At 54.2% G+C, this 12,035-nt stretch overlaps 1 protein-coding gene and 1 long non-coding RNA gene across 6 annotated transcripts in view; both read left to right on the forward strand.

Annotated features, from left to right (window-relative positions):
• Positions 1 to 12,035, forward strand: part of DNMT3A (DNA methyltransferase 3 alpha) — a 104,803-nt gene that overhangs the window by 38,321 nt on the left and 54,447 nt on the right. For all 5 annotated transcript variants that reach the window (XM_081265078.1, XM_081265076.1, XM_081265077.1 and 2 more), the window contains one exon: positions 1,371 to 1,475. In XM_081265078.1, the coding sequence (XP_081121204.1) occupies positions 1,371 to 1,475 (105 nt within the window). The remainder of the gene's footprint in view (positions 1 to 1,370; positions 1,476 to 12,035) is intronic.
• LOC308632743 lies at positions 5,096 to 9,855 on the forward strand. Its single transcript, XR_014018639.1, has 3 exons — positions 5,096 to 6,581; positions 6,733 to 9,031; positions 9,749 to 9,855. It is a non-coding gene; the product is annotated as an uncharacterized lncRNA (long non-coding RNA).

Genomic DNA, 12,035 nt, shown 5'->3' on the forward strand with positions numbered 1-12,035 from the left:
CAGCCGACTTTGGTTCCTGGTGGCAGCTGTCACCTTTCTTGTTCCCACAGTGCATGGGTGACCGTTCTCCATCTCTTTTAAGAGCATGGCCTTCTCTCCAGCATGACCGTTGCCACCGCTGGGTGCCAAGGCCTGGAGCCTCTGTCACCCTCCCCGGCCTGTCTTTGGAGGCCCCCAGGACTTGAGCTGCGATGGTCTGTCTCATGGACATGCCTTGAATGGATGGGGACAGGTAGAGGGGCCAGCGAGACTCTTCCCCTGGGCTTGGTGTCTGCAGTTGGTGGCAGGAGGTTTTCATTCTCATGTCCCTTCATTACCTGAACATTAATGTGGCAAACCACAAGCTATTTTGAAATCACAGGAAATGAAAGTTGAGTGGGAAGCCGAGGGCCATCTCAACTGGATCTCCAAGAAACCCGGGCGCCCTGCTCTTCTCTCCTGCGGTGCTGTCTCTCTGGCTGGTTGTTCCCCGGGAGAGCCCTGAACTCAGCTCCACAGCGTGCAGGGCCCTGGAGCAGCCTGCTGCCCTTCCGCTGGGCAGGGGTCTCTCTCTCCTTCCTCAACCTTATTTCTGGTGGTGATTAGTCATGCCAGAGCCTGGCTGAGTCAGAAGGGACTTGTGGGTGGTTTGTGGCCAGACTGGAGCAGTGAGGCAGGACTTTCTAGGTTTATGTCTCTGCCCCAGGAGACTTAGCAAGAGGGCCTGGCCCTGCACAGGTACTGTTGCCAGGGGGGAGGATGACAAAAGGGTCACGAAAAAAGAGGCAAGATGTGGTCCGCGAGACACTCCCCGGGTGCCTCGCACGTGCAGTTCCAGTGCCACGTGGCCCAGCTCCAGGGCAGGGGTATTGTCAGCAGCTATAAAAGTCCTGCATCCTGTACAGTAGCCCTCACTTCAAGTATTGTGTGCATTATAAACAGGCACCACTCAATTTAACTTCTCGTGTGATTTTATACTTTTCAGGAGATTCATTAAATAGGTTACTCATTGACTTTTTGTACTTGCATAAGATTTGTTTTTCATATAAATAAGCTCCTGATTCAGAAACAAATCCTTTATCAATGCATGTGTTATGATCTCGTGGTTGAGAAATTGTGATCACAAGAGGGAATAGTGCTTTGCTGAGACAGCGAGGTCCCCTGAAAATCCCCCCAGATACATTTAACTGTGGCATGCAGGGTGGCACCAGCTTTGCCAGACCGCCAGAGGTGGCGCTCACCCTGTGGGGGCAGGCAGCAGGGCACAGCCCTGGGAGTGTGGCTGTCATGGGGATGGGATAGGAGGAGGCCAGAGCCAGCCCAGATGGTTCTGGAAGGAAGTGCCTCTTAGATTAGCTCTGGCTCACTGGCTGTGTCGTCTGTGCCCACAGGAGGGAGAAGACCAGGAGGAGCCTCGTGGCAAGGAGGAGCGCCAGGAGCCCAGTGCCACAGCCCGGAAGGTGGGGAGGCCTGGCCGGAAGCGGAAGCACCCACCTGTGAGTGTCCTGTCCCACGCATCCCCCAACACACACACACACACACATGACCTGGGTAGCAGTGATGTACATCCTGCAAGGACCCTCGGATGTTAAGTGAGCTCCAGAGCTCGCTCACATTCCCCATTCTTTCAATCCCACAGCCACCCGCACAGTTCCCTATTTAGTATTGAGAACTGGAGGTCCCACAAGGCCAGGGAGCTTGGCTGGTGGGTGTTGGAGCTGGGATTTCAAACAGGCCCCCGATTCCCAGCCTCCCTCTGGAAGAGCAGCAAAGAGTCTGATGGATTCCCCGGACTGGACTGAGCCCCTGGCCTGGCTGCTCGGGCCCTCCCTATGATCCACACACCCACCCTGGGCCTCAGACTCCAACAGGAGGACTCCAAGTGGGACCTGAGATTGGGCATCTGTTCAGGGAGAGGAGAGGACCCAGGCTGAGCTCCTCTCTTTGTAAGAGGAGCTCCGGGGTGCTGTTGAAGTCCCGCAGGGGTGGAGGCTGCAAGGCTGCCCTGCAAGCACCAGGCTCCGCTGAGGTATGGGGGAGTGCTGGGGTTGCCAAGATGAAGGGAGCTCGGAGGGCAAGGCTGTGGGCTGGAGGGTCTGCCTCCCTGAGGGCTTAAACTCAGAGGTGGATAATTATTTCCCAGCACCAAAGACAGCTGGTTCCTTTCTTTTAGTCCCTTCTAGCTGAGAATGGTAAACTTGGAGCAAGAAGGTGAGGGGGAGTCAGGGGCTCTGGCTGTGTAACTCAGCCCTTCAAGGAAATGCTCTCAGCAGGGCCGGGAGCCCAGGAGAGCACAGCAGAGTTGGGGAGGTAGGTTCTTAGACGTGGGAGATTTGGGCACCTGCCACGCGATAGAGTGCACCACTACCAATCTGCTCGAGTGGGCAAGAGGGGTAGAATTAAGCACCTGTAAACACTTTAACGTTAAACCAACATGGGTGTTGTATGGCTTGGAATGAAAAGTTCACATGGCAATGAAAGATAAACTGGGACTTCCAAGGAATTCCCAGTTGCAGCGGGCAATACTGGCCAATTCCTGGGAGGCTGCTGCACACTCTTCTGCCACAGGGCACCTTGGAGGAGAAGGTGGGTGGGTGCGTGGGGAGCCAGGCTGGAGTCAGAGTCCGCACCTGGCTCCCCGTGGGCCCTGCCTGCCTCCTGAGGCTCAGCTGAGACCTGCAGAGCTAACTTCCTTTTCCCTATCTAGTTGCTGGGAACAAGAGCCACCACCTGTATCAAATAAACACCCAGCAACCCTTTGACTCCAATTTGTAAGTCTCTGAAATCAGAGGGAAGGCATCACTGAGAAGGGTCAGAGGGCACAGGAAATGGCCCACAGATGGACAACGAGGGGGAAGAAGAGTGGGTTCCAGCACAGGAGAGACACCATCTTTGGCGTCCAGCAGGGTTCAAACCCGAGCTCCACAGCTCTCTACCTGTGACCATGAAGGAGGTCCAAATCTCAGGTTCTTCTGTGAAAAAGAGGGGTGATAAGGATGCATTCCTTGTAGACTACAGTGACAATGAAATGGGCTGAAGCACTACCCAGCTGGTGCTCAGCAATGCCAGGCCTGCCCTTGACCAGCCTTTCCTCTTTAAGAGGCCACAGAAATCAGTTTCACAGAAGAAACAGCACTTGAATTTACTGCTTCCCAGCTGCGTAACCTTGAGCAAGTTACTTAACCTCTCTGAGCTGCTTCCTCATTGGTAAAAAAGGGCTGCAAATAATACTTGCCGTGTCTGCCTACGGGGGTACTTTGCAAACAGTAAAGCTGCATGCACAAGGCCCTGGGTTCGATCCCCAGCACCAAAAACCAAAACAAACAAGCAAACAGTAAAGCTGATTCCAAATACGCTAAGCTGGCAGTGCAATGAGTCCCTGCACCACGGCAGGGACCAGTGTCCACAGACTGGGGTGCAGGCCTTGGAGGGGGGCCCAGCTTTAGCCCCTGAGCAGCCGCCACAGGAGGCGATGTGCATCCTGCGAGTCCTGGTGAGATGTGGTCCAGCCATGTCCTAGGTGAGACGTGCAGCTGCCAGGACTCAGGAAAGGCTCTGGGCAGGGGCGTTCCTGGGAGACAGTGGCTGGAGAGGACATCTGCACACTCGGGAATGGAGGAACCACAGCCAGGGAACACTGGCAGCACCTCTCTCCCTGGGAGCCTGCAGGGGAAATTCTTCCTGCAGCCAGGGGGCAGCCTTTGGCCCATGTCTGGCCTGCTGGGTCCTGACTAGGGCCTCAGCACACAGCACCTGGGAGGGCAGGTGCTGCTCTGGGCCTCCTCCCCTCCCCAGGAGCGCAGCAGGGGGAGTGTCGCTGGGTCCTGGTGCAGCTATGGCCCTGAGAATAGCTTTGCCAGGGACTATTACAGTAGCTGATTAGGACTAAGCCCAGAGAGAGCAGGGAGCTCAGCTAGCCCTGATGGGGTCAGCAGGGGGGTCCTTTGTGTAGACTTTGTACTGTCCACGCTGGACAGGGAGGGACAAGGCATATCACCAGCATCCTCTCCAGCCCCAAGGCTGAGAAGTCTTGGACTGCTCCTCCTTTTGCTCCCAAGGCCTGTCTGTGCCTTCAGCAGGATGCTACTATGGGTGCTGCTGTACTGGCCTTCTAGCTACACCCTCTCCCAAACCAGCTCCACCTGTCCCTGGGGTGCCCAGGACAGCATGCTTTCTAGAACCCCCCACCCATTCTTTCCCCTCACAAGGAACACTTTGCACTTACTGAGCACCTACCACAAGGTAGGGGAGAAACCCAGAAAAAGATTTATCTTCCCAGCAGGGTCCTGTGGCACACACCTATTAGCTACTCAGGAGGCTGAGGCAGGAGGATCACAAGTTGGAGACCAGCCTCAGCAATTTAGTGAGGCCCTTAAGCAACTTAGTGAGACCCTATCTCAAAATAAAAAAACAAAAGGGGCTGTTGGTGTATCTCTAGCTCAGTGTTAAATGTCCTTAGGCCCCTGGGCTCAATCTCTAGTACAAAAAAAAAAAGATTTATCTTCCAATCTATTGTGCTAGAAAGAAGAGGCCACATATAGTCATATTAAATATCTTGCCCAGCATATCTCTGTTCACAGGTCCTAGGGACTTTCTTATGGGACAAGATCTGGAATATTCCGTCTGGCATTGCAGCTCATTATTATCGGATCTCTCCTGACCCCCCACCACCCTCACCAGTGCCCAATACCTCCTCTTTGGCCACAGAAACCACATCTTCTTGCTGAACGCGCCTGGCTCACTTCCCCTGCTGCCCCTCCTGTTCTGAGCCTTCCCTGGTCTCAGCCTGCCCCAGAGCCATCACCCGCCAAAGCCTGGCTCGAAAATGAAGCCCCGTTCAGCCACTGTCACCCACTCTGGCCTCTCCCTTCTTGCCCTGTCTGTAAGTTAGTACAAATAAACTGCTGAGGAATCAAAGACAAGTGACAAGTCCAGGGACTGGGTGCTGGCAGCAGTGGTCTAGACCTCATGTTGAGAAGTGCTGTTTGGTTGGTTACCTGTCCGTACAGAACTCAAGAATGAGTATATAAGAGTTTGGTTTTGGGGGTACTGGGGATGAAGTCAGGACCCGTGCAGCTGGGAAAGCGTCCCACCACTGAGCCAACTGCAGCCCCAGGAGCTTTCTTAATCAGTTTGCCCTTGTTGCCACATCCCTGTGCCTGACTTTGATTTTACAAAAAGTCTAACTTCTCAGTGGCTAGAGAATTTTTAAAAATCTAAAACCAAAACCTGGCCTTTTACCTCAGAGAATCTGAAAGGCAGGTGGAGAGAGCTTGTGCCTTCTGCTAGTTTTGACTCTTGGTGTCGTGCCCTTTGCCTAGTCACCCCCCTGAGGACACAGATCATGAATGAAGGCTTATGGGATCTCCATCATTACCATCCCAACATTCGGATGAAGAGGCTGAGGTTCAGAGAGGATTCAGGACTTGAATTCCATGCCTCCCAACTGCGGGGCTCACAGTGCTCTCTCCTCTTTACCACTACAGCCACTCAGCCTGGCTGACTGGGTTCCCAAAGGGTAAGTTAGTGTACAAATGCAAGGAGGTTTAAAAAAAAGTGCACAGAACTGTGCATACCAAGAAAAATATAGGTGACCAGACCACATGCCAGGAAGCCCGTGTTTAAGTGGGGAAGGCTGCAGTGGCCTGAGGACTGAGAGTGGGCCTCCTAACTCCTAACCCCAGGCAGCGCCCGGCTTGCCGGCAGCTCTGGCTGCAGAGCCAGGATGTTGCCGACAACAGGAAACAGGAAGCCAGCTGCTTCAAGGCTGGGCGGGGCTTAGGAAGAGAACTGGCACCTGGGCCAGGGACTGCAGGCTGGCCAGTGCCCATGAAGAGGAGGAGGGGACCGGCCTGCATGTGTCAGCGTGGGCAGGAAGGGGCATCTTCTTATCCAGCAGCGCCCGAGATGTTGCAGGGTGACAAGTGAAGCTGTCAGAGGCCGGTTCCTGCCTGGTCACAAGCCCAGACAGCACTTCAAAACCTTTTGTCCTTCATAGGTGGTTCCAGCTGGAGCTTATGAGGGACAGTTTCTGCCCTTGACCACAGACCCTGGGGAGCGACCTGCCTTGCTCACTAGCTGTACGCGTTTTGTCATTGAAGATTTATACCCACCAACTTCCTCTAGGGTTATTTTTGCTTGGAGGGAGCATTCTGAGGTCACCTCTTGCTAAGAATAGCCCAGAAAGGGCAGGAGGGGACTGGGAGCTGGCGCTGAGCTCAGCTGAGCTGGGGTTCCTTACTCCACCTCCCACCCTCTAGCACACCAGGAGGAGGGGAGTCTGCCAGGGCAAAACTGACCCCTGTCAGGGCAGAAGACTCAGAAGCCAACTGCTGGAGGCTTGGGAACCCGTGAGCTCCCACTTAGGTCAGCTCAGCAGTTCACTCAACTTTTAAGAGTCTATAGTACGGGCTTGGTGTGTTGACGCACTCCTGTAATCCCAGCAGCTCAGGAGGCTGAGGCAGGAGGATCTCAAGTTCAAGGCCAGTCTGGGCAACTTAGTGAGAACATGGCTCGAAATAAAAAGGGCTGGGGATGTGGCTCATTGGTTAAGCACCCATGGATTCAATCCCTGGTACAGAAAAAAAAAGTTTATAGTATGGGCAAATTTTCTTTCTTTTTTTTTTTTAATTTTTATTTTTTAGTTTTTGGCAGACACAACATCTTTGTTTGTATGTGGTGCTGAGGATCGAACCCGGGCTGCACGCATGCCAGGCGAGCGCGCTACCGCTTGAGCCACATCCCCAGCCCTAGGCAAATTTTCTAACCTAATAGGACCTTTTAATTCTTCTCCAGGTTAACACAGAGCTCAAATCCCCTTCTTTCCAGAATTGCTTCTGCACTAACCTGTTCAATTGTGACTTTTTAACTTGGAACCCCCTTGTTTTTAGGCCCCAAACTTCTTTTTTAGTATATGTGCTGCCGAAGCGAGCACAGGCCCCAAACTTCTTAAGACAGGTTCTCTCGTGGCAGAAGGGTCAGTTCACTGCTGCCTTCTCTCCTGTCTTCTCATATTGTGGAAGGTGTGAAGAAACTGTAGCTCATGAGGGTCAAGACTTCGCACTCTTCCCTGCAGATTCCCCAGCCTGAGCAGTCAAGTCTACCCCCACCACTGGGATCCAGTACCAAGGGCCTTAAAAGAGGGTGGTGGGCTGTAATCCCAGTGATTTAGGAGGTTGAGGCAAGAGGATCACAAGTTCAAGGCCAGTCTGGGCAACTTAGTGAGAACTTAGCTCAAAATAAAAAGGGCTTGGGATGGGGCTGGGGTTGTGGCTCAGCGGTAGAGCACTCCCCTAGCACGGGCAAGGCCCTGGGTTCCATCTTCAGCACCACATAAAAATAAATAAGTAAAATAAAGGTATTGCGTCCAACTACAACTAAAAAATAATTTTCTTTTTCTTTCTTTTTTTTTAAAGGGCTTGGGATGTAGCTCAGAGGTTTAAAAAAAAAAAAGAGTGTGGCAGTTAAGGGGGGAAGTGACAGACACTTGCTGTGACCTTGCTGAGCAAGGTGTGAGGAAGGAGTGCATGTGGGCTGGTGCATTGTGGGGAGGCCAGAGGCAGGCACGGAGAGCTGACAGGCCTGGCCATCCCGGTGCACTGGGGGTTATTTTTTTAACACTGTGTCCAGTCCAGGTTAAAAAGGGAGTTAGCCGGCAGTCTGAGTTTCACTCTTCTTATTCTTTCAGAAGCGCGTGTCTATCAGGAAGGTTAGGAGGGGCTGTGGAGCCGTGTGGGGGTGTCTGGGGAGGCATCCAGGAGCCCAGTGGAGCTCATGCAGCCAGAGCATGGAAGAGAGGGTGGGGGACCCCCAAAACAACCCCAGGGTCTCAAGGGAATGGCAGTGGAGGTTCAGATTGGCAAGGCCTGTGCTGCTGGCCACTGGGAATGAGGAGAGAAAGGAAGGGAAGGCGATGCCACGGGCCCCAGTGATGGCACCACAGGATCGGTGCCAGGGCTGTTGTCAGACACTGAGGCTCCTGAAAGGGAGCAGCTGGAGGCCACCCTGGCTAGCTGCTTACGGGGACATTCCAGTGAGTTCTCAGAACCGACATTTTGCTTTTCAAAAAAATCCCTCTATCCACTTGTGTCCCTCCCTGACTCCTTCCCCAGCGTCACATGCTCTTGGGCCACCTCCAGTAAGCCCTTCGTACCCACAGGTTTTGGCCTCTTAGAAGCCAGTGGCACCTGCATCTCCTGCTGCTGCGCAGGCCTTGCCTGACCAGTGTCAACCCCAGTGCCCTGTCCTCCTCTCATCTGGAAAGCTCCCGCACTTGGGCTCTCCACCTCAGGAAGGACCTAAGTGAGCTGGGGAAGCTCCAGAGAAGGGCAGCTAAAGTGACCCAGGGAAGGCGAGGCCTCCAAGAGAGGAGGGCTCTCCAGTCTGCAGGCACAGGGGCTGAGCAAGTGGGGATGAGATCCTGGCTAGGAAGCCCTGTCAGGTGGGGCAGGACCATCACAGCCCTTGACACTTCAGAAGAAAGTACCATTCGCCGTGGTGGATTCCCTTCTTACCAAATCGGTCGCCTCCAGGATGGTGGCGGTATAGAGACTGACTATGGTGGATCTCTTGTACATGTGAGCTCTTCAGCTCACCCCGAAACCCTCTGAGGTTGACTTCAAAGAGCACAGCCAGGCCCACATTCAGGTGGACAGGTGTCCCTGCTGGAGATGGAACCCAGTGGGCTGAGTCACTCATGTGCCACTCACTGGGCAGTTTGTTCTCGCAGCCATTTGCCATAGCTAGGGGCAGCCTGGCCAGGGCTTCCCAAGCCTGGAGCGCTGGCCCTGATACTCACAGGTGGAGAGATCTCTGGGGAGGAGGAGGCAGCTCCCAGCAAAGTGGTAAGAGGGACCAGGTGGGACTGAGTTGCCCTGGCTGGGACCAGAGTTTCCAGAGTAGCCATCTTTGGCAACTGGTCCTGCTGTTCCCTTACCCCTCGGGTGGCCCTTTAAGCTGCTCCACTGGGAAAAAAGAAAAGTGGAGGAGTCACAGCGTCCTAGTTCCCAAGTGTTGGAGCCTCGCTGCACTGACTCCGGGAGTAGCAAAGCAGGTGAGCCTCTGGAACCTCTCTTGGGAGCAGGGCGGTGGTTCTTTCTGGCTCCCCCTGCTGCCACAGGCCACTTCCAGCTGCAAGATCTCTGGGGGAGGGCTGCCAGGGGAAGGGGCTGCAGGCAGGATGGGGGGCAGTGCTGGCCCTGGGGCAGTGCTTCAGGGGCGGGGCTGCCCGGCTTGGACGTGTGGCTGTTTCCTGAAACTGGAGTCAACCTGGAAAAATCCAGGCTGGGTGGGGGCTGCTGGTGCTGGGGCAGCCCAGGAGTGGAGGGAGCAAGGGGCAGCAGTGCGCAAGGGGGTGCTCGAGGGGGGTTCTGTTTCCTTGCTCCTCGGCCTTCACTTGAGCATCCTGCCTGCCAGCATAGTCGGTCCGGTGTGTGTTGTTGGCCAGGCCGGGGTGAGCGCCGTGTGTGTCTGTGCATGATTGTGTGTCAAGAGCCCATGGCTGGCCAGATGCCAGGGTTCCCGGATGGCTGAACCCTGCCAACGCCTTAAAGGCACAATCGCCATCCTGGAGAAGGTGGGAGGGGTTCCTGGTGGCTCTTGGTGGTCCTGTGTGTGTGACAGCTGCCCAGCCTCCCCACCTCCGACACTGGTCCTCCGTCGCTTGGGCCCCAGCTCCCTTGTCCCTCGCCTCTTGTGTGCCTGGTTTTTAGGTTTTGCGTGCAAACAGTAAATTAGAATAAAGACGGTCTCAATATCATTCCCCCATTAGGATCCTGAGCACTCTGCCCTTCCTTGGGACACATGGCCGCACCTGGAGAAAGAGAGGTCAGGAGTTCTGGCATCTGGCCAGCGTCCGGCCGACCGTGAGCAGGAGTGGAGGAGGCGGTGGCGCGGGGCATTGGTCTGGGTCTGGCTGGGTTCCCTCAGAGGCTCCTTCCTGCCTCGCCCTGCTTTTCCTCCAGACAGAGGCTATCTTCTGGGGCACATTGGAGATGCCTTTCCTTCTTGGAACCCTTGCGATTTGCTTGGGCTTTTCCTAGGACCCAGCCCAGGGGCTTCAAAAGCCTGTCTTGGTCATCAGAGGAGGTGTGCGCCCCAAGGCGAGCCCTGGAGACTTTCTCCTCAGAAAAGTGAGGACAACACTGGCTGCCTCAGGGTCATAGTGATCATTAACTTTATTAATTTTATAAGCATAGGGACGCCAGGTCCTGTGCTGGATGCTGGAGAGCTGTAGGTGGAGAGAAATAAAAAAGATAAATAAGGCAAAGTTCACGGTCTAGCAGGAGACATACGGTAAACAAATAATTAGGTGCAGCGTGATGAGCGGTGTAATGAGATCGGGTGAGAAAGCGCTTTGCAAACAAGCGTGCGTGCTGTGGGCTGGGGACGGGAGTGCCTGCTGCATGGACTTCACCCCATCCTTCAGGGGAAGCTGGGACCAGCAGCTGTTCACACTTGCCAGCTACGTGGCGGGGGCTTTGGGAACCGAGGATGTGGGTAAGGCTGGGGCTGCCAGGACAGGAGGCCCAGCACAAGCCCCCAGTGATGGGAGAGATTGAAATGTTCCTTAGAGAACAGAAGATAGAGTGGTGGTCACTAAGGAAGGGGAGAACTGGGCAGGGGTTGCTGTTTAATGGGTGCAGAATTTCTGCTCCAGATGACAAAATCATTTTGGAGATAGATGGTAGTGAGGGTTGTATAATAATGTGAAAGAACTTCATGTATACTTGGAAATGGTTAAAACAATAAATTTTGTGTATTCTTGGCAGTCCCCAGTCATTTCCCCTAGCCTCAGCTCAGGATTTTTCAAAGACACTTTGACACTGGGGTAGTATAATCCTTTGTCAAAAAGGCTGTCCTACACCTATAGGGTGCGGAGCAGCACCCTGGCCTCCTACTCACTAGATGCCAGCAGCCACTTGATAATAAAAAATGTCTCCAGTCAAGTGCAGTGGCACATGCCTGTAATCCCAGTGGCTCAGAAGGCTGAGGCAGGAGGATCACAACTTGGAGGCCAGCTTAACAAGGCCCTAAACAACTTAGTGAGACCCTGTCTCAAAATAAAAAATAAGAAGGCCTGGGGATGTGGCTCAGTGGTAATGTGTCACTGGGTTCAATCCCCAGGACTCCTTTCCCCCTGCCAAAATGTCTCCAGACATTACCAAATATCCTGGGGTGGAGGTGGCAAAGTCACCCCCAGTTGAGAACCATCAGCCTGGTGTATTGGAATGAGCTGTTCACAGGACAGGCCTGAGGAGGAGCTGGTGGGCAACGGGGAACAGTAGGGGTGGGGCTTGCCTGGCAGGAAGACAAAGACCAGCGAACTCTGAGGGACCTCTGGAGGTGACAGGCAGTGTTTGAATACCCAAAATGAGGCACGCCTGGTGGGGGAGGCAGGCACTGGACAACAGGACCAGCTTCACTCAGATCTGGGATACTAGTGTCATGACCTGCAGTGGTCCCTGAACAGTGGACACTGCCACTGTTCCCATTCTGAAGCCATCATCTGCAACTGCTGTGGGTGCCATCTGAGATGGCATTCTCAGGGGTGTGCTGTGTCTCCTTCTAGGGCACTGTCAAAATAAAAGCAAACAGGACTGGGCGTAGCTCCATGGCAGAGCACTAGCTAAGCAGGGGCAAGGCCCTGGGTTCAGTCCCCAGGACGGCAAGGATGGCGGCTGGAGCAAACAATTCCAGCTCTTCCATCTGGCATAGTAATGGGACTGAAGCTCCCTCCAAGATCATGAGCAGGGTGTTCACACTTTTAACCTTGTCTTTGCCATCAATGAATCAGTTGTGAATATTTATTGAGCACCTGCCAGATGCCCTGCTCCACACTAAATCTGGCTGGATTAAGCAGAGGCACTGAGCTCCAGGAGTCCACAAACTAGAAGGGTGGGGAAGAGGAGAAGAGAGGTGGGAACAGCCAAGCAGGCATGGAGGTGGCTGCAGAAGAGTCCGGGCCTGGCTGGGTGGGTGAGTCCCCCAGGCTTCTTACCTGAGTAAGCACCCAGCTCCTACCCAGACTTGGAAAACTGCTTCAGGTCATGTGCTCT

Source organism: Spermophilus citellus (genome assembly GCF_964194105.1).
Source record: "Spermophilus citellus genome assembly, chromosome: 13".
NCBI classification, from domain to species: Eukaryota; Metazoa; Chordata; class Mammalia; order Rodentia; family Sciuridae; genus Spermophilus; species Spermophilus citellus.